Here is a 22,137-nt window from a genome sequence, read left to right on the forward strand (position 1 = left end):
ATGTGTGTTTCACTGACACACAAAGGGTAAATCGCCAAAAACCCAAAAAGACACAACATATGATGACACTACATGATATAATGTACAACAATCACATAATTTCAATGTTAATATAGGATCATACTAGTTTCTAACCTTTCTGGTTTAGGACTCTTTAAAGGTCCCATGGCATGAAAATGTCACTTTATGAGGTTTTTTAACATTAATATGAGTTCCCCCAGCCTGCCTATGGCCCCCCAGTGGCTAGAAATGGTGATAGGTGTAAACCGAGCCCTGGGTATCCTGCTCTGCCTTTGAGAAAATGAAAGCTCAGATGGGCCGATCTGGAATCTTGCTCCTTATGAGGTCATGAGACCTGAGAGGTCTCTCTCAGAAATGGCACATACTAATGAAAGCTCATTGTGTCTGTAATTCTGCACCAAGGCTGAATTTCGGGAAAGAGACTTCATATACAGTGTTAGGGGACCACTAAGGTCTATATAAAAGCATCCAAAGAGCACCATGTCATGGGAACTTTAAAGCCAGGCCATGCTTGTGACCTCTCATCACATCAGAATCAGAATCAGTATTATTGGCCAAGTATACTTACATACACAAAGGAATTTGACTAGGTGTTAACTCTCTATACATTCAACAAATAGACATGTAGTACTAAACATTCAGTAGAAAAATAGTAATATAGACACATACTGTACGATAGAGACAACCATATACACATAGGCACAAATCAACATAATATACAAAAACACAAATATACAAATAAGACACAATATCAAGACAAGTACACATGGAGTGGGATGTAAAGTCAAAAAGTAATAGTGCAAAGTAGTGTGCACGATGCATATTGGAATGATAAGTATGTAATGTGTAGAGAAGTGGGTGAGTGGCCAAAGTGGGGATGACCCCACTTATCCGCAGTTCAGTAGAGTGATGGCAGTGGGAAAGAAGCTGTTCTTGTGTCTGCTTGTTTTTGTGCGCAGGGATCTGTAGCGCCTGCCAAAGGGGAGGAGGTTAAAGAGAGTGTGTGCAGGATGTGTGGGGTCTTTGGCGATGTTCTCTGCCCACTTCCTGGTCCTACCAGTGTACAAGTCCTGGAGGGAGGGTAGGGGGGCACCAATGATTTTTTTCAGCTGCCCCAATTGTGTGTTGTAATCTGCGTTTGTCCTGTTTTGTGGCTGCCCCAAACCAAACGGTGATGGATGTGCAGAGGATGGATTCAATGGCAGCAGTGTAGAAGATGGCCAGCAGCTCTTGTGGTAGGCCATGTTTCTGCAGTTGCCGTAGGTAGGAAGTACATCCACGCTCAGTGCATGAGCTGTGAGAAGTTCAACCAACGAGGGATGTTCTGATCCTTTCATTTTAGTAGTTTTTAGAGTACTGAGGAAGTACAACTCTCCAGTATGTCAAGACAAAAAAAAGCAAAGATTTGAAAAAAATGGTGAGGCAGAAAAAGTACTCAGATCTTTTACTTAAATAAAATGATCAATGCCACATTGTAGAAATACTCTGTTACAAGTAAAAGTCCTGCCTTCAAAATCTTCCTTCAGTAAAAATATACTTAAACCACCAAAAGTAAAACTACTATCTGATTTATATTCTGCATTAATAATCTTAATCTGCAAATTTGCAACTAAAGGTGTCAAATAAATGTGGTGGAGTAAAAAGTACAATATTGGCTTCCAAAAAGTAACTAAGTATCGTACAATTGAAATAGTAAGTCAACATTGTGCTTGCGCATTTGAGTAAATGCACTCAGTTACATTCCAGCACTGGTCCTCAACCCACAGGTTGGGTATCACAGTTATCACATCATCCTTAACTTCAGTCTCAACCCAGTGACCCTGAACATCCCTCCGACTGACTGATTGCAGTGCGGTTGTAGTCCTTGTATTTGCTCACCACCTAGTGGTAACAGTTGGAAACTGGTACTTCACCACTTGTTAATCTGCCAGGGGCCATTTTGAACCGCACGGTGGTGTTACCATACGCTTCGCTTGACTGGTGTGAGTAATGTGTAAGACATCAATAAACAAGAAAAGACACAACAATAAAAAAACAAAAACCTTGGCTTGCCTTGGATGCATGTGCCTGTAGCCAAAACGTGGCAGGCTATTCCTCCAAAGCACCTTAACTGTAAGTATAATCTACTGTACATTATGCTTGATTTAGAATGGTTCAAATTTAATAGTGTGTCTGGGACTCTCTTATAGCAGTTTGGGCCTCATGTTTATCGTTGTTTAAAGCAGTACATGTTTTTTTTTTGTGTCATTTATCCAACAATATGGTGTTTGGTTTATTATTATTATTATTATTATTATTATTATTATTATTACTGGATCTTAAATTGCTAAATGCTGCACTAAAAATAGATGCCTGCATTGTTTGTGGCAATTGTCTTACATGCATGACTTGAGTTGGTGTGAGCCATACTTGTTCTGTGTGAACAATATTTTCCATCACACCTTAAATGACGTCCCGGATGTCGTGTTGAGAGGAGATGTCCCTCTGGATGTCACATCTCTTCTGTCCTGCAGATGTGGTAGCCTATTTGTCCACTTTGGAGTTTCCAAATGCTGTGTGCCACTTTGGCTTCCAGTATATGCAGCAAAGAGGACCGGATATGCTATTCTACATTTAAAATTGTATCATTTGTTGAAAGGAAATGTCTTTTTAAGTAAGAGAAATCTTGTCAAATGTTATGTGATTCACGTTAGTGAGCACATTTATTCCAGAAAATCTGCAGTGCTATTTCTATTGTGGCATTCTAAAGCTGACTCGTTTTAGGAGCGATGGGATGTTCACTCACAACTGACATTTCCTTTTCTTTTTTTAATAAAGAAAGCAAAAACACCACCTACATTCCTTTACGTTTGGTAAGACAGAGGCAAATCATTAATATTGATAAAGACAAGTTAAAGTGGTCGCCGCTGCTTGCTCGGGCATCTCAGTTTGAAAACTTTCTCCACGGATTTCCTAAACTTGGCTGGTTCCTCTTGTTTGAGCCCAATTAATGAGGCGGCTAAAGGCATTAATTGGCCACTTAATTGGCCCGTGTCGCTGGCGCGCTGCTTCCGCTGGCTTTCAGCGCACCGCCATGCCTCACTCCTGCTGCCAGACATCACAATCCCACCTTGTCAAAACGGTTTAGGGTCAGTCTCTCAGACGGGAAAGGTGCTCTCGCCGTGGACCACCCCCCCGACCCCTCCTCCTTCAACCTCTGGATCCCCCTCAATCAGTATCTCCCTCCCACTCTATCTCGGTGTTTTATGTCTGCGTCACAACAAGTCGGTCGAGAGCGAGAGGCAGGGATGATGGCGTCTCTGGCGGCTTGATTCCGGTGCTGCTCTGACAATCCCGCCTTAATAGCATCAATAGGTGGTGACGGAGAGGGGGATAGGAGAGCAAAAGAGACGGGGGACATGACGAAACGGCATCGCGGAGGACGGACAAACTAGAGACGGACGGACAGCCAGTCGCCCCCCCCTCCTCCTCCTCACTGACGGCTTGACTGACACACACACACACACACACACACACACACACACACACAGGCGCTTGGCACAGACAGGGACATACATGCACACCATCCACTTTTTGCAAACACGCAGGCTGCGCATCCGAGCGGGCAGTAATTGGGCAGCGGAGATCCACAGCAGATGAGGGCATTTCATGTCCAGCCTGGCCAGGAATCACTGTGACCCCGACTAAAGGAGTTCGACTTGACAGGTATAGGCTACCCTTCACCGGCACAGCTTACTGTACAATTTGCCTGATTTCCCTTTTGATTCACAAAAGGCTACATGCACTATGTTGTGTATCCTGCTGCGTCTGTCTTGACTTGAGTGCATGCACTGGAACAAATGCTAAAACCTGCACAAGATATAATGCCTGCACAGTCATTTCATGCATCTATTCAAGTTTTTAAGATGTTGGGAGAGAAGAAGAAAACAGCAAAGTGCCTAGCAGATGCTTCAACTAGCTGCACAGTGATCTTTGCTCATTCAATCAAACTGTATTGCAGCAGTCATCATGCAGTGTTTTTTTTTTGTGTGTGTGTGTGTGTGTGTGTGTGTGTGTGCGTTTTCAAGTGTGCTGTAATCATTTGTCTTGCTCTCTGGTTGTGTACTCACTCTCATCTTTTACTGTGGAGGATACAGGCTGTCGTTATGCTCTGATCTAAAAGGAGGGAGGGGAGGAGATGGAGGAGGGGGGGGTGGGGGGGGAGAAGGAGGAGGATTTTAACCCCTTTGCACCGAAGCCCGCCTGTCTGAGAGCCAGCCGAAATGCCGGGGCCATAAACCCCTCTGTCAGCAATGGCAGCAAAGTATTCAGCGAATAAATCGGATTTCCATTTCACATGAGCCCTGCTCTCTCTATCTCTCTCTCCCCTCTCTGTCTCTCTCCTCAGGATGGGGGGAGTAAGTGAAGGAGATGATGTGTTGGCTCGATGGAGTGATGGACTACTGTACCTCGGCAATGTGAAAAGAGTAAGTGCATGTTGGAGTGTGTATGTGTGAGTGGCAGAAAGACTTTTGAGTATGTGTGTGTGTGTGTGTGAGTAGTGTGTGTAGTGTGTGTCAGTGTGTGTGTGTTTGCCTGGATTTTTGAAAAAGACTTCCATTTAGTTTTGTCAATCATTCCTGCTCACCTGCTATCTCCCTATCAGGTAGACGGAGTCAAGCAATGTTGTCTGGTGAGATTTGAGGACAACTCAGAGTTCTGGGTACTGAGAAAGGACATTCACTCATGTAAGAATAACTCTTTTTTTTTTTTTTTTTTTTTTTTTTTTTCTCCCTCACCGGTCAGCTAGAAGAGTTAAATAGCTTCCTGTTGGGAGCGCTCTGTGTTTCTAAGGTTACAAAATGCTCGTAGATCGAGTTTTTTGAACGCGCAGATGTTCAGCTAAACTCAAACTAAAGGTGTCTGTTTCCACTCTGAAACTTTGCCTGAGCAGCTGAAGGAATACGTTTCTCATTATTTCCCCTTGTGAGCTTAAAACTTTTTTAATTTCTTGTTCCCTTTGTCTCTGGATCTCTGAATTGGCGCGCCAAGAAAAATGCCGGAAAAGAAATTACAGTCACGTTCAAGGTTATGATGCGGAGTGCTCTGAGTGTTCTGATCGGGGTACGTTGGGATGTAATTGGTATATTAGAGTCTATTTATGAATTTATTAGACTAATGACTCTGGAGGGAAATGGTGCCCCCAATTCACCTAGCATCAAGCGCAGGGGGAACGCTTGTTAGGACCAGGCTGAATATCCGTCCGTCAGATGAAGTGAAATCTGAAAGGGTGCAGGAGACACTGAAATCAATGAGGTGGCAAGGATGTGAATCAATATACATAAATTAATGCCTTTGACGGCTCTCTCTCTCTTTCTCTCTATCTCTTTCTCTCTCTCTCTCTTTCTCTCTCTCTCTCTCTGTCTTCCTCTTTCACATACTTCCTCCCCTGCCCTCCCTCTCTTTGCTTCCTCTGTTTGCCTCAGTCGCTGCTGGAGTGGAAGAAGTTTGCTGTATTTGTGACGCTCCGCCTCTTAAAGAACCCCTCATAAATTGTCTCAAATGTCGCCACGGTAAGGAAGCACGCCTCATCATACGCCGTCAAGCGCTGGTTCTCCACCCGTTCTTGCACTGACCTTGAAGATTTGACACAGTGTGGTAAATAACAGCGTTGCCGTTTTAAAACAAAACAACAACACAGAAAACCATCTATCGTAAATGACAGATATGAATCGTTACACCTGCATCCTGGCTAGAATGAAAATGAATGAGATGCCCAGAGACACGGGGCTTAATTCATAGACGTAAATGTCACTAGATGTCTTCACTTGGGCCGCTTGCTAATTTAAAAATCCCCTCCAAACATATTTAAAAAAAGTAAGTACTCTGCATTGAATACTGATTTGTGTCTGATTCGGTTTTTACACAGAAAAGATTAATTACGTCGTCAAACATTCTTAAAACCACATCTGTTCCTTCTCCCCCAGTGAAAAATCTATATGAATATGCAAATATCCACTTCAAAACAAGACACAACATGTCTCCTACTTGACTGTAAAGTCCACTCTCAGTGTTTGTGCATTGGCTTCCAACAGTTCCTTAAACTGAAAATTTAGTGAGCGAGAACAGAGAATGTGAAAACAGCCTTCTGGTGTCAAACTCTGCAAAGTGAGGGTTAAACATCCAAGTGAAGTAACTGTAAATAAAACACATTTTTGAGTGGAGGGGGACTTTAAAGTATGAACGATGAAATGAAATATACTGAAGTTCATGTCTTCGCGGCTCTGTCAGACCAACACGTTCGCTGACAGTTTCTTTTGAGGAAAAAGAAGACAAACATATCCGTGCTCCCTAGATGCAAATGCTATGGTAAAATGTGTTGCATGCGGCTGAAATAAACCAGCAGAGCACTAAACATGGAGCTGCTCTGCCCATTATTGTCACTCCGGCTGTCTGTCTCGTAAACACGAATTAAACGCTCTGCCTCCTCCTCCCATTACAGGTTATCATCCAGAGTGCCACACGCCAACCATCGAACCGGAAGCTGACAGCGATTCGTGGATATGTCGGCAATGTGTCTTTGCAGTCGCAACCAAGGTCAGGCTGCTAATCTCTCCGTCTCACACTCTGGGGAAAAAAACATTCAGTGTGTATATAATATGGGAGAAATCCAGTCAAATATTATCAGGCTTTTGCTGCCACTATACTGTTGTGTAAAGCAGAAAATGGGTTTATTTGAAGCAAAAGCACGCTAATTCCTTGAGTATTGACTTCAATGTGAGATGTTCTACGTTGTGTCCAAGAAATCATAAAGAATCAATAGTTATGAAGCTGAAAAACTACGCCCGAAGTTGAGAGAAGTACATTTAAAGTCAATCAATCACACGTGCTCCAGTTCTGTAGATATGAGATGAGAAAGCACCCGGTTAATTGTCAATCGGTCAATGTCCATAGCTCATTGTCCAGACTTCCGCTGCTATCTCTCACAGCTGACCTACAATGAAACGAGAGGTATTGCTCTCTCCCCATCGAATGTGATCCGTCTCCCTCGCTGCTTTGACATGACAGTGATTTGAGCGGTCACCGGCCAATCAGTTCTCTCCCAAAATTGTGTTTTCAGAGAGGCGGGGCGCTCAAACGGGGACGCTTTGCCCGGCTCATGCAATTTATGAAACTCCGGCTTCCCTACCAGCTGTCGTCTTTAGACTGGGACCCACAGCATCTGACCAATCAGCAACAGTGCTACTGCTACTGTGCCGGACCTGGAGAGTGAGTGACACTGCAGAGGCCAGTTTAAGTTTGAATGTACAGTTCATGTGTGCTCGTTAACATTTGGCATTTTCTCTGAAAAACTTGATCTCACCTAAATCAACGTCATCTTGTGGATTATTTGCCAATTGCATGCAGCATATCAGACATGTGTCAAACTGTATTAGCAGGATTCTTTTGAGTTTGTTTTGACTTTCTCGGTTTTATATGTGAGAGATGTTCACTGCATCAGTTCAGATACTGTCAGGTAAGTTGTCAATCCCCCAAAAAAGGTGCACCAAACCCTCTTTCTAATGCATTTGCAGTCCTTTTTTTCTTTGCTTATGTTGCACTCTTGTTTATTTTTTTAAATGCCACCCAACTGGCACATAAAAAAGTATAAAACTAACTCCCAACTGCCATATTTTTATGAGTAGTAGGATCCGGTGGGACTTTACACTTGAAGACACATTTCAGCTCAGAAAATGAGAACTGTCTGCTCCAGTCATCAGCCTTCAGTCTTCTCTCAATTATTTATGCATACATACAAATGTGTCTGTTGACAGATGTTAGACACATCCATTCATTCATGTGTGTAAAGTCTCTTGATGTTTTTGTGTTGTTGGACTGCAGGTGGAACCTGAAGATGTTACAGTGTGGTAGCTGTGGGCAGTGGTTCCACGAGGCCTGCACACAATGTCTAACCAAACCATTGCTGTATGGAGACAGGTGCGTTACTGAGCATTATGTAAAAAGCATTACTGTAAAAAGCTCTGGATTCTTAAAGGTGCTGTAGGTAGGATTGCGAAGGTCCAGGACTTAGCCATCAAATTTGAACATCAACAACTTCTCAGTCCCTCTCCCCTTTCTGCTTAAGTCCAAAACGGTCTCATAAGCCCCTCCACCCACAAGGGAGAGAGAATGCGTGTGCATGAGCAGTGTTTGACACGCAGTTAGACATCCCCCCTGTCCCTGATTGGTGCATCTGAACAGGGAGCTGTGGGTTTTTGCAAATCGCACTACAGGCTGTAGGTGGTGCCAAAATGACCTGCTTCATGTAGTTCTACTCGAACATAGGGTCAGTTTCAGCAAATATGACAGAAAGTTAGTTTTATAAGTCTTACCTACTGCACCTGTAATATTCAGAATTATAATTTTGTCATGACAATAAATATAAAGGTATGTACAGGGTTGGGTATCGTTCAAAAATGTTCGATACCTCTACCGATACCAATACCGTGACTTTGCTAACGGTTCCTAAACGATACTTTTTTCGATACCAGTTTTATAAAACAAAAAGAAATTACAACATTACACATTATCGCTCAAATCTTTTTATTTATTTTTCAGCTCCTCCTACCGTCTCTGTGCGTAACGTAGAGATTTTCCTGCGTGTCTCTATGATGTGTACCGTTAGACAACCAATCACAAACATTATTAGACCTTGGTAGAAGCATGCTGCATGCTTATTGGCTCACTGACTCTGATGAGATTTACTTTTTAATACCTTAGGTATTGAAATTGGGTATTGAATGACGAGGCATTTTTCGATTCTCAAAACTTTAGAGGCAATTCGGAGCCTAAAAAGTATTGAATTCTGTAATAGTGTAATGTAATAGTTTTTCCTCGCCACTGTCGCACTAACTGCTTGCTCTTGGGGGAATTACTGAAATTGTTGGGTCTTTGTAAATTATAGAGTGCGGTCTAGACCTACTCTATCTGTAAAGTGTCTTGAGATAACTCTTGTTAGGATTTGATACTATGAATAAAATTGAATTGAATTGAATTGTACCCAGCCCTAGGTATGTATCTAGTATGTTCATATGCACCCTAAAACTCTAGAACTCTAGTTTTAAGACGGTATTTGGTAGAGCTAGACTATTTGAGAGTAATCTGATATTGGCTTTTCTACTCAAACGTTTAACATGAACAAACATTTTTTGGCACCAATTTCTCACTTTTGGTTATTTAAGAATTGTAACAAGGATAGTTAAACAACACAGTAAACTGCCAAAGATGATGGTAACAGTAAAGTAAATATATACATAAATAGAAGGGGAACGTGAAATCATAATCATTTTAAATAGGAATTTAATGAAAATATTTTATATATAATATTTGAACTTGAATTAAAGAATTTAATAATAACAAATTAAAAAAAATAAGAGATGAGAAAGGCATACAAATGTAACCTGCGGGACAGTTTGTTTGTTATAATTCAATATTAGACGAGAATATTTTACCAATATATCAGTCAGGCTCTAATATTTGGATTGTGTTTTGATGTGATAGATGTTACTTTTCGGTTGACCTGGTTTGCATTGATTTTTTTTTTATTGGTCTATTGCTCACCACATGTTGACTTTGTTAATTACAATATTCAGGTTAGATTGACAATGTATTTGATTAATTGATTGCTTATCTAATCTATAAAATGTCAGAAAATAGTGAACAAAAACACCCATCACAATTTCTCAGAGTCAGAGGTGACGTCTTCAAATTGCTTGTTTCGTCCAACCAAAATTTAAAAACCTCCACATTTTATAATAATTTTATAATAATATTAAAACTGAGAAAAGCAGCACATTTAAGATGCAACTCATCTCAGCAGTAGATTCCGGTCTGATTAAGATAATCAGATGGAGACGTCTACATGACAGCTTCACTTGTCAGAGAACTACCTTAATTAGCTTAAGCAAAAATAATTAGTGTGCATGTTAATGCGGTCGCTGACTTCCTCACACACTCAGAGCAAAGGGACAGTGACACACAGCAGAGCAGACATATCACCTCTCTGGTAGTTGTTTGGATATGATGTCGGAGGATATGCAAGAAGCTGATCGCAGTGCAGTTTGATAGGCTGCATCTCATGCGTGTAATAAAATGTATCCATCCATTAAGTCATTATTGTCATTAACCATCTGTGTTAGCCGACTGGGTTCTATACACCCACCCTGACACCTTGTTATTGCCAAACCTGTCTGGGGAGGGGGGGTGGGGGTGGTGGGGGGAATTAGATTTAGACTGACAGTCGGGGAGAGTGAGGCCGGATTGGTACAACATCTGCTGAGCAGGTGATGGAGGAAGAGTGAAGACTGAGTTCACAGTTGGAATAGTAAGCATGTGCTGCCGTCATGCTGTGCCTGCGCTTCATCTTTCCCAATGCCCTTCAGCCAACACATGCATATAGCAGGACAGATGCACGCGTTGTTGTTGTGGTATTATCTGAGTTTCAGGGTCACCCGGAACAGAATGCTATTATAGTAAAACGTACACACCTGTCTGTTTATTTTCAGTTCAGGTTGATTTATATGATGAAATATGTAGAGAAGAGAGACATATGTAGACTGCAAGGAAGGCAAAGGGGAGGAGGGGGGAATTGGACTAAAGGCAGCTACACACTGGGCCGATAATCTTCCGTTGGGCAGTCTGGCGAGGTCGGTGACTCGAGTCTGTTCGGTGTGTTCCGCGCCGTCGTCCGTCTGGGGGGCTGTCGGCGTTCATTTTGGCCGACCTGACATGTTCAGTCGGAGGCAGGGCAGTTGGGACTCACCCGGAAATGGCGAGCGGAATGAGCGTGACTAGAGTCTCTCAAAATCTGACGAAAATCTTTTAAACTGACCTTTATTGAGCTGAAATGAAGACAGATTCAGCAACTGTCTTCATTTATTTCTCGCTTAAAATGTTTTCAGAAACACGTTTCGGTGAACTATTTTAGTACAATATGAGATCGTATTCTGAACGAGCCGCCATGACAGTCTGGCTTTGAATTTCCGGAGAAAAACAAACCGATGAGACGCGTTCGTCCAATCAGCTGCTGGTTTTCATTTTTTGGACAACAATACAGATTAGCGCCGCCTGCTGTTATGGAGGCGTATTAAGTCTCGTCTCTTCGGTGTGTTCTGAGGCACTTTTTGGACCAACTCGGGGAGACCGATCAGTCCGACTGGCTTTTCTGCCGATGGTCGGCCATCTGGTTGGTGTGTAACCGCCTTAGAAGGTTCCTCACTCCACTACACGCCCACTCAGATCCTCAAACCTTGGTCTTTTATCCATTCCTCGCTCCAGCTATAAGACCAATGGCGATCGAGCCTTTGCCATTTTAGCTCCAACCCTTTGGGATCTTCTCCCTCAGTCTGTCAGGTCTGTTGAATCTCTGGACTGTTAAAACCCCACCTTTATACATTAGCCTTTGTGTAAAGGGCTGCACCCCTTTTATGCTGTATTTTATATTTAATTTGTATTTTGTAACTCATGTTTATTTTTATTTATTTCTTCATATGTATTGCACGTGTGTGTGTGAAGCACTTTGAAACTGAGTGTTTTTAAAAGAGCTATATAAATAAAGTGTTTACTTACCTACTTACTTACCTACTTACTTACTTATATCTCTTACCCTATACCTAGTCTCACATTGCCAGACCTTTCTCCACGGCGCTGTGGAGAAAGGTCTGGCTACACCACACACATTCTAGGACAGGAGAAAGAAAATGCTCTGGGTTGTTTGCATTTCTTTAAACCGTTCACGACGGTGGCTCTGCTAAATGGTCTCGGGAAGGAACATTTGCACCCTGCAAAAAAGAAAACGCCACATAAAATATTAAATGAAGATAACAGTTCACCCAATACAGTAACGTGAGCTTTTTATGTTAGCTGGATACATTGTTAAACGTCATTTGCTCTTACCAGTGTATCGCCATGTGTAACGTCACTTTGTCCCCAGCAATCATGCCACAATCTGTCCCAAAACGTCCCAGTTAGATAGTAAATGGCGTACACATATTCTTTGTAAATCTTTACAATCATTCCCCCGAAAGAACCAAGCAGCAAAAAGGACAAAGACAAAATAAAAGATGACAGTTGTTTTTTCAAAACTACATTACACTCATCAAAGAGAAGAAAAATACACCTTTTTTTTTTTTTTACAGGATAAATAATATTTCAGTCACATGCTAATTTCATTTTCTTTCCACGTGTCTTTTTAGGTTTTATCAGTTCCAGTGCTCAGTATGTACAAAGGGACCAGAGACCATCCAAAGGCTACCCATGACCTGGTGATGTTAACAGTTCAACCTTTACTGACAAGTTTTCAGCACAAACACTACATTTTTACACAGTGGTTATTTAAGAGCAATATAAATAACATCAGGAGTTAAAACTCAATTCGTCAATCACATTTTTAAAGTATTTTCTTTTTAGCACATTCCAACACTTGTACTTGTATTAGTCAGTGCTACTTGCCAATAATATAACCGTATTGTAATAAAAATGTGGTATATATACTATATATTTTCAAATATGTAAAAATGTTTTCCAGTATAATGTTTTTGTATTTTACCTGTTTCTTATAATCTTCTTTTTTTAAATGCAGGATGGATTTGGCTCATTTAGTGCTCTACCATCTCTCACTGTGCTGCAAGAGGAAATACTTTGATTTTGACCATGAAATCCTGTCCTTCACCAATGAGAATTGGGAGTCGTTGCTCCTAGGAGCGGTATTGATATTTCCCCGTTTAAGCACCATGATGAAATAATGTGAAATGCTGCCAGCCTTTTTAGCATTGGAGACTTAAAGCCTATTAGCCGCCATTAAAGTAAAACATGTAAAGGAAAATAAGTATGACCTCTACGTCAGCTTAAAGAGAAACACCACTAAGTTGAAGAACTGCATATGACATTGTATGTTTTTATGATCTAGTTCAGGTCAGTTAGGACAGAAGACAAACAACTTCTCTCATTTAAAGGGATACGCCCCTGTTTGTTGAAATAGGGCTTATCACGGTCTCCCCTAGCTATAGATAGGTGGGCCAACGCATTTTTTGTGCATGCATTGTTTTAGTCCGGTGCAACACCGGCAGAGCCACCGCTAGTTAGCTTAGCGTAGTGAATGAAATCCTATGTTGCCGGTTAGCATGTTGTGAGTAAAAGTGAGCCAACAAAAGACAAAAAAACAACCTAATTACTTGCACTGAGACAAAAAATGCTATTTTTTGTCTAAAAAATGCCTATCTATGCCTGTCTATGCCTATCTATCGCTGTAGATAGGCCCACCTATCTACAGCCAGGGTAGAGCGTGATAAGGCCTATTTCAACAAACGGTGGCGTATTCCTTTAAGGTGGTTTATTAAAGCTGGAATAATAACAGAAACTTGTATAGAAGGATCTTTTTGGTTTGAGAATCCACAGTCAGCGGGTCGCTGGTACTGGTTCTTAACCTTTTTGGCTGCTGTACCCCTACAGTATATATACATATAGTTTTCTATTTTTTCAAATTAGCTGAGCTACTCCACAATCTCACCATGTAGGCTACCCCCTGGCGATTGCAGACATAAATGAGTTTTGACACATCCTCAAACTAGAGTGCTAATGCACAAAGTTGTGATATCACCAATTCCACAGAGAATAAACAGGAAGATAGAAGTAGAGGTGACAGAGGGACACACCAGGGGGAATTACCTGAGCATTTCCTGTACATCTATCTGAGGGTTTGGGTTCTTCTTTAAGCTGTTTTGTAGAGACGTTTTGAAATTGTTTGTCCTGTCATCAGATGGCAGCAGTTTTTTTTTTCTCCTATTTTTTTAAGCCATGCCGTACTTTCCCATATCAAAATGATTGCTGTCAGCCACTGCAAAAGGAAATTATTCTATGCATTAAAGGTTTTCTGTCTGAGTCCACCGTGTAAACACAGCTTTGGTTTTTGTTTTTTCATTCCTGTCTGTCCACTAGCTCTCTGACACGCCAAGGCAAGACCGCTGTCACAATCTCCTCAACGCTCTCAACTCTCACAAGGACAGGTATGTCATCGCATATGATGAGAAGAATAAACACCGACCACACATGACTGGATTAATGAGTAGCCGCTCGCCATGAATAGAGGGGTCTTCTTAGTGCTCCGTAGTTTGGGATGTTGAGTAAGATGAAATGTGTGACTTTGAATTAAATGTAACTGCCAATTAGACCGGATGAAATTGAACACTTTTTGGTGCTTATTTTGTCTTGTTAGAAAATGGACGCAAGTTGTTGGTATTAAATCTAGAGGTCTAATGGCTTTCAGTGGGTTTTCATTGAACTTCACAACTTCTAATTATGTATACTTAATTACACAGTCACTGTAATGTTCATGAGTCTACTTTTGCATCAGGAGAATAAGTACATTTTGTTACACAGCGTTGAATCCATTATTAGCATCAAAGAGGAGTAATGGGGGAAAAACACACACACACATTTGGTGATGACATATTTTAAGAACCAACACTAGACTGTACAAGGTGTTTCTTTGCTGTTGCCCCAGGTTTGTCTCTGGAAAGGAGATCAAGAAGAAGAAGTGTCTTTTTGGGCTTCAGGTTCGAGCTCCGCCTCCACTGACGTCCGATTCGTCGCCGCTCATCACCGACCCCCCTATCAGCATCACGCACAGGAGAAGGTCAGAGTAAGGACAGCGTCTCTCTTTTCAGCTCTTATCTCAATAACAGCTCTGGGTTCCCCACAGGGCATATAGTCATTACGCACGAACAATTAACTTGTGAATCAAAGGGCTGCAATTTTCATATGCCAGCAAAAGTATCAGTGTCTTAATATTCTCATAAAAGAGCATTAAGACCCCCTGTGTTTTTTCATTTGTACATCCGTAAGTGTGTGTGTGTGTGTGTGTGTGTGTGTGTGTGTGTGTGTGTGTGCATGTACTGTAGCCTTTCATAAACACACTTTTCATTTTAGATAATTTTCAGATTTGCCTGAATTACACCGGAATAATTTGCAGTGGAGTAGTCTTACAGGGAACAAAAATCATATTATTTGAGTGTCTGAAAAACACATTTTCTTACATGTAATATATTCATATTTTCGGTAATTTATCTTCTAGTTCCCTTTGCTCATCTAAATAGCTCCACGCTGCAAGTCTCCTGTAGTCAGCAAGAGACACTTTAGGCTTCCCCCCTCTTCCTGACAGGAGATGTTCTGTTTGACTAGAGTGAAGTCAGTTTGCATCGTCCCAAATGGACAGTGTCTAGATGGCTTCATCAGAGGCAACAAATATTAGTTTATCCCTTTTCCAAAAAAAAATCCTCTGTCTACAAGTATACTTTCTCCACCTAACTGGCAACAAGTAGTAAAGAATGCAATAGGCAATGTCACACTGCTTACACAAACCTATCTCCTACTTTGAGAATCACAGATTTAAATGAATCCCTGACATACCAGGTCAACATTTCAATCTCGACCAACACCGTCTTTTACTGTATGATCCAGACTAAATGGAGTTCCAAAACTAATGTCAGGATTTTCTTTAAATAAGCTGGTGTTATGGAGACTTTCTGACCTCTCCAGGAATCGAACATAATGCACAGAGAAACACAGAGATGGTCAAAGGTGAATATTGCAAATGTTTTATGTAATTAATCACAGGGAAGTTGCCGAGGAGTAGTAACAAGGTCTCACCCAATCAGACACAGAGATACATAATGATTTTATACTTATTGCTCATTGGAAAAGCAGCCAAATGATTATTTTTCTAAACCAATGAAAAGGTGTCTTTACAATAACCATGCTCAATAACCAATCACAAGCTTTTGCATGTGTCCATACAACTTCATATATATATATATATATATATATATATATATATATATATATATATATATATATATATATAGCTTTTCCATAATGGTCATTCAGAGATACTGTCTTCTTCAACAATGACAGGCTGTCATATATGTTTAATCAGTTGAAAGACAGATTTCCATAAATGGTCCCAAGCCTAGCTCCAGGAATGTACCTGCACCTGTCACAGTAAACAAAACCTCTCCATGGGCCTCTGACAGTATCTCAATATCGTAGCACAGAGAGAAGACAGTTTTGAACACAGTGCATACAGAAAAATGTACAAATGATAATTAATAAAACTCAAGGAATCATAATGGATATTCACAGCCTGCAGAGGCTGAACCAACACTCCAAGATTCCCACTTGCACACAAGAAATATTCTAAAGGGCAGATTGTAACAAGATTTACTGAGAACATGAATGCTCTCCAGAAGGGTAACCCTTTCCATGTCATACATCGCCTTATCTTTGGTGTCACCATTAGGCCAAAACGTCAACTTTATACACAAGATATCTGATTAATCAAGTGGTAAGATTGCCATGCAGTTTCTTTTAAGGTCATTTTTTGGTATTTTTGCATTCATTGGACATTTGACAGTGAAAAGGCAGAAGGAATGGTATGACATGCAACAAAGGTCCCTGGCTAGAATCAAACTGGTGACATTTTGGTAATTGTGGCAGGCCCACCAAAGCGCTCCGATCACCATTCAATTTGCTAAACACATTTATGCTACTACGAGGATAAACCCTTTTGATATTAATGCCTCTGTGGTCTTTGCTTTAGCGCGGCCGACAGGACAAAATATACATTTAAACTCCTACTACCTGTACAGCTCAAATTAGAGCAAAAATGAAGAGCATGTTGTTCATTCCATTCCACATTTTCAAACTGTGGGTTGTAATGGACATTTCAGCCTCTAGAGTCCACTTTGGGGCTTTAGACCTCAAGTCTTGCTTTCAGGAGACAAGCTGCAGGACACAAGTTCATTTTCAAGCAGAAGAAGAAGATAGGGAATGAGTGAAATGAAGGTGTTGAGTGTTTTATTCTTCCATGGTTTTCAGCCTCCCTGCTGATGATGTTTTGGCTAATATAATAAATCAAAATATTTCAGTTTATCATCTCACTGCTCTCATCTTCTGTATTTCACACCTCTCAGCAGGCTTTTATGGAGACACACTAAATAAACTAAACATTGCACATTTGGACTGCATGTGCGTGTTTATGCTGGTTTTTTAATTTATGTGTGTTTTTGTTCACTTCAGCCCGTTGTCACTACCCTGCCAGAGGAGAGTGGGGGGGCCAGAGTCACGCAAATCAAAGCGTCGCATCATGGAGACACAGGTCAGTGCCTCTGTCTCGAGCTCGGGGTGAGGAGGGAGGTCTGGGCTACAAAACCTCTCTGATTATTTATTTCTCTTTTTTTTAAGTGGTCCAGGTAAACAGCTTTCTGCGACCCAAATAACCTGTCAGTCAGACGCCGTGATGAAGGTTCATTTCGCAGTCTGCATCAGTCTGTTTTTTTTTTAACACCCAGTGCAGCTCGGTGCCTCAGTATTTTCCTTCTCCTCTTTGCTGTACTTTAATGCCTGCTGATGCTTTAGAGGCTTTTGTTAGAGTAATGGTATAGTGTGAGAGATGACGTGTTGTGTGTGTTTGGCTCAGTTCAAATGTATGATTCAAATACAAACTTGGCTGCACAAAAACCCGCTCGTGTATTTCATCAACAGCTGCAGTTCAGCACCACATTTATCATGATCATCAAACCCAATTCCCAGCGGATCACAATGAAACAGGCAACATCACATGTGGCAGTTACTATTTTTACACAGCATTCTTAACGGTGAATGCTCATCGTACTGTGTCCTCCCACACAACACTCTGATCCGTGTATGTGCACACAGTGATCCTGGAACAATGCTCTCCACAGAGCACTTGTTTTCACTCTGGCACATCCAGGCCCCATTGTGCCCCTCTGATTGATGCTAATCTCCGTCTGTCTTGGAGGAGCAGGTTTGTTGTCGTGGGGGAAAGTGAGATGGGAAGGAATGCTGATATGTGTAGCCTGGGATCACTTCCAAGTGCACTTTGCAGTCGATTACAGTTTGGCCAGGTGGCGCTGGCACCTTGGCAGTGCAGCTTTGACAGAGCACATCCATTTAAAGGCACAGACGTCGACTAAGGCCACTGAATAATAATCTCCCATCCTAATAGCAATGCTGGAGAAGGGAATGATAATGGTCCAAGTGTGGTGCCAAATGTCACAGTCTAGCGATGACAAATGGAACAACCTTTAGGTGGCGTCCCTACGGATGACATTTCCAGTGATTGATTGCTCTGATGATGCTCTGGTGTTTTTACTTTTCATGGGTCGTGAGTCTGTGTGTCAGGAGTGCTGCCTCACTAACCAGCCAGCTCCATGGGATGTGCTATGGAGGTGATACATTTAACATCCTCTGGCTGTGTGGCTGTGATATTGGTGTGGATGTATATACATATCTGTCCATATCTTCCCTCAGGCAATGCAGGAACATGGACTTCAAACTCTAAAAAATAAACAAAATCTATATATTCTATATACTAAGTCCGTTTTTTTTAAATGTTTTCATTCTGATTTTAAGTTTGCAAGCCTTTTTCTAGACATATGTCTCACAGAACTGAATGTTCCATATGCAGAATTAACTTTGTGCATGTCTGAGCACGGAGGTATCAGAGCTCGATTGACTCCTGTGATGATGTTGGCATCCAGCCACAAGCTGACCTGTGTGTGTGTGTGTGTGTGTGTGTTGTGTGTGTGTGTGTGTGTGTGTGTGTGTGTGTGTGTGTGTGTGTGTGTCTCCTGTGCCCAGGCTTGTCCACCCCCAGTTGCTGCCAACCCCATTGAGCTGCTGCCATGTTGCCATGGCTACATGGGAGGGGCCAGCCTTTACAACTCCAGGAAGTCAGAGGAGGAGCTTAGTTTGAGGTTAGGGGGTTTTACATGAGGTTTTACCATTTTGGTTTCTGTACTGATGCATTATTGTTGGGTGTGAGAAGAGTTAAAGGGTCAGGTCGCCCGTATTACAAGTAACACATGCAGGGACGTGAGGTATGTGATGAGTACTGTAGTAGTGACTGTTTACTGACTTTAGTATTTTGTTCATGCTGGGGAAAATGTTGTCTCTTGACCTTGACTTTGCTGCCACAACAGATCAACAGAGTGCTCACAGACTACTATGAGACACTATACACTATCTCACTTTTGACCAAAACAAACGTTATTCTTTTCGCTTACTGTACGTAGTTTTGGGGTAACAGCAGAACATATCTCTTTATCCATCACTCTGATGAACAGCTGACTTCTGACTCCCAGTGTCAGGTTCAATTCCTGTGCAATAACCCAGCAACACTGTATCTAATCAGGACCTGTTTACTGGTTCCACTTATTACTTATTATTTATTCGTCATTCTCTATTTCAGAGCTGTTCATACTGCTCATATTGTAATATAATACTTATTTATTCCAGCATCCTTTGCACTATGCTCCATAATTAAAATAATAATAATTTATAATAAAAATAATTGACTCCTGCACACTTTTGCACTCTTCACTGCACTACTGCCTCAACCTGTCTATATTGTTTCTGTTTATAGTGTGTATATATTGTTTGTTTTTGTTGTTTGTTTTGTATAAGTAAGCACATTGTGAGCATTGTATAATTCAAAGCAAAATTCCTCGTATGTGTTCTCATACCTGGCAAATAAAGCTTATTCTGATTTTTACATATATATATATATATATATATATATATATATATATATATATATATATATATATATATTTATTTATTTTATTTGGGGGTGGTAACTGTACCTTTAATTAAAGTGCTCATATTATGCTTTTTGGATTTTTCCCTTTCTTTTATTGTGTTGTATATCTTTTTTGTGCACGTTATAGGTTTACAAAGTGAAAAAGCCCAAAGTCCACCCCAAAGGGACTTACCATCTCCAACAGAAAACACTGTTCACCAACTGCTCCAAACAGCTCTGTTGTAGTCCAGCCTTTACTTCCGTGACAAACGTGCGTCACTTTGTAACACACGTTATAATGCTCGCCTAGCTGCTAGCGTGACACGCCTTCATACTCTGCTTCTGACTGGCTAGTAGTCCTTTACCTAGCTACTGCGCATGTGCGACTCCCAACAAATATGGAACAGAAGTGAGGTGTCTCACTCTGTAGCTAAAACAGAGAGCTCAACACACAGGGTGAAAAGAGGAGCTGCAGAAATGTGCAGTACAACAAAGATATACTGTAGTGGTTTTGAAAATAAAACCATGTAAACCTATCCTGGTACAACCTCTAAATTCAATTATGAACCTGAAAATGAGCATAATATGAGCACTTTAAGTAATAGTCTTTTCTACTGTTTTTAAAGACAGCTGGATTTATTTTAGATCAATTGTCTTCCACTGTTGTGCATTTGGTCCCCAGCTCTCCTCCCAAGCGGATGTATGCCCTGTACCACACCACGTACAACGGGAATAATGCACTCTCCAGGAGTCTCCATCACTTCAACAGGTTTTACTCATCTCTCATGCTCTTTTGTACTAACTCCTTCTGGACATTTATATCAGTATTATATTCACAACAACTGGACCTTCAGTTGCCTCACCTTTGAGCGTAGCTCTTTTTCACTTTTCACCATACACAGAATGAGAACTAAGGACATTTTGGCAGATTAACAGCTGATTTACACGTTTTTTCCACATTAGCTAAAATATCCTTGGTTGTAAAAATTAAGCATTAAACACATTTCAGCATTGATTATTCTATGTTTCAAAATATGTTGTAAAAGTTTTCATTTGTTTTGACACATTAAATCATTTATCACTTTTTGCCTCAGATTTCGGCCTCCTTGGCTCTTTTTCAGTTTTTTTGTGATGTTTGTTTTTGTTTGTTTTCATATGAACTGTCAAAATGCTGCTAAATGGTATTCTGGAATGTAACTCAAATTTGGAGTGGATCTTTTGTGATTGAATTAGTTTAGTTTAGTTTAAATCAATGCAGATTGATTTTTTGGGGGCGCTTGGGGGCAGTGTACACACAACATTGGCATATTATCACCTTATACAGTTGATGTTCACAAACATTTGCTTATTGACACATCCAGCAGACTTTCACTTTACACATAGTCATCAGATCTATTGTTTATATAAAAAATATTGATTAGAGCAGCTTTATGTTATTTTTCCATGCGGTGTATTAAATCTACTTTATGTTGATTGTAATGACAAATTGTTAAGGCCAGGGTGTGATTTTCCGGGGGGATGGGGGATTTCCCTTCCTGGTCTACATATCCCTGCAGCTGCAGTTGCTGATTGTATTTAGCCGTAAATTGAACTCTGCTCTACGGCTTGAAAGACACCACGTTGTGCTATTTCATTTTGAGATTATTTTCCATTGAAAATTGAAGGTGATAAATAACAAATCACACCCTGGTTAAGGCTGTGTACACGTTTCAATGTTAGTTATACAACAGTGTATTTGTAGCAAACTAGGGCTGGGTGATATGGAGAAAATCAAATATCACGATATTTTTGACCAAATACCTCAATATCAATACCGAAACGATATTGTAGGGTTGACTATTGGTGCTTTCAGAAAATATTTACACAATGAGATTTTTGATAAATAATCATCAGTAATTTGGATATAATGACTAAGTGGGTAAAGGTAAATAATAGAACAGTTACAACAGTCTGGTAATTTCAGAAAATGACATCACTCTACTGTAATGCAGCCTTCAAAACCAGGAAAAAACAACACTTATGCCATATTACGATATCCAAAATGTAAGACGATATCTAGTCTCAATATATAATATCGACATATTGCCCAGCTCTATAGCAAACCCTTGCTGTATGTTTGAGATGGTGAACCACACCTAGATGATTTGGTCGATGTTCCTGACTCCTGTGCTTCTCTATCTCTTCTCCTAGCGTTGAGGACACCTACAGAGTAGCGCCACCTTGCTTCCCATACCCCCTCAACTCCAATGGCAACCATCAGCACCACCACCACTCCCACCAGCACCAACACAACCACCAACACAACCACCAACACAACCACCAACACAGCCACCAACACAGCCACCAACACCAGCCGGGGCAGAAGCAGCTGGAGCCCCTCATCCTACGTGATATGCCCCCATACCAGGCCGGTATGGGCGGAGGGGGTGGCGTAGGTGGAGGAGGCGGAGGAGGTGGGGCTGGCGGTGGAGGAGGAGGAGGAGGAGGGGGGGCGGTAGTTG

General features: G+C 41.1%; 1 protein-coding gene across 1 annotated transcript; it reads left to right on the forward strand.

The window, feature by feature from the left end:
* Positions 1 to 3,517: 3,517 nt before the first annotated feature.
* Positions 3,518 to 22,124, forward strand: phf1 (PHD finger protein 1; the record flags this gene model as incomplete). The annotated part of the gene is made up of 15 exons (XM_028579882.1): positions 3,518 to 3,726; positions 4,409 to 4,487; positions 4,667 to 4,748; positions 5,487 to 5,573; positions 6,503 to 6,597; positions 7,121 to 7,269; positions 7,882 to 7,977; positions 12,234 to 12,302; positions 12,620 to 12,743; positions 13,975 to 14,042; positions 14,540 to 14,671; positions 17,113 to 17,191; positions 18,697 to 18,812; positions 20,319 to 20,405; positions 21,827 to 22,124. Coding segments are annotated over exons 2-15 (1,560 nt in total), but the record flags the coding sequence as incomplete, so codon positions are not given.
* Positions 22,125 to 22,137: the final 13 nt, after the last annotated feature.

Source organism: Perca flavescens, chromosome 6 (genome assembly GCF_004354835.1).
Source record: "Perca flavescens isolate YP-PL-M2 chromosome 6, PFLA_1.0, whole genome shotgun sequence".
Lineage (NCBI taxonomy): Eukaryota > Metazoa > Chordata > Actinopteri > Perciformes > Percidae > Perca > Perca flavescens.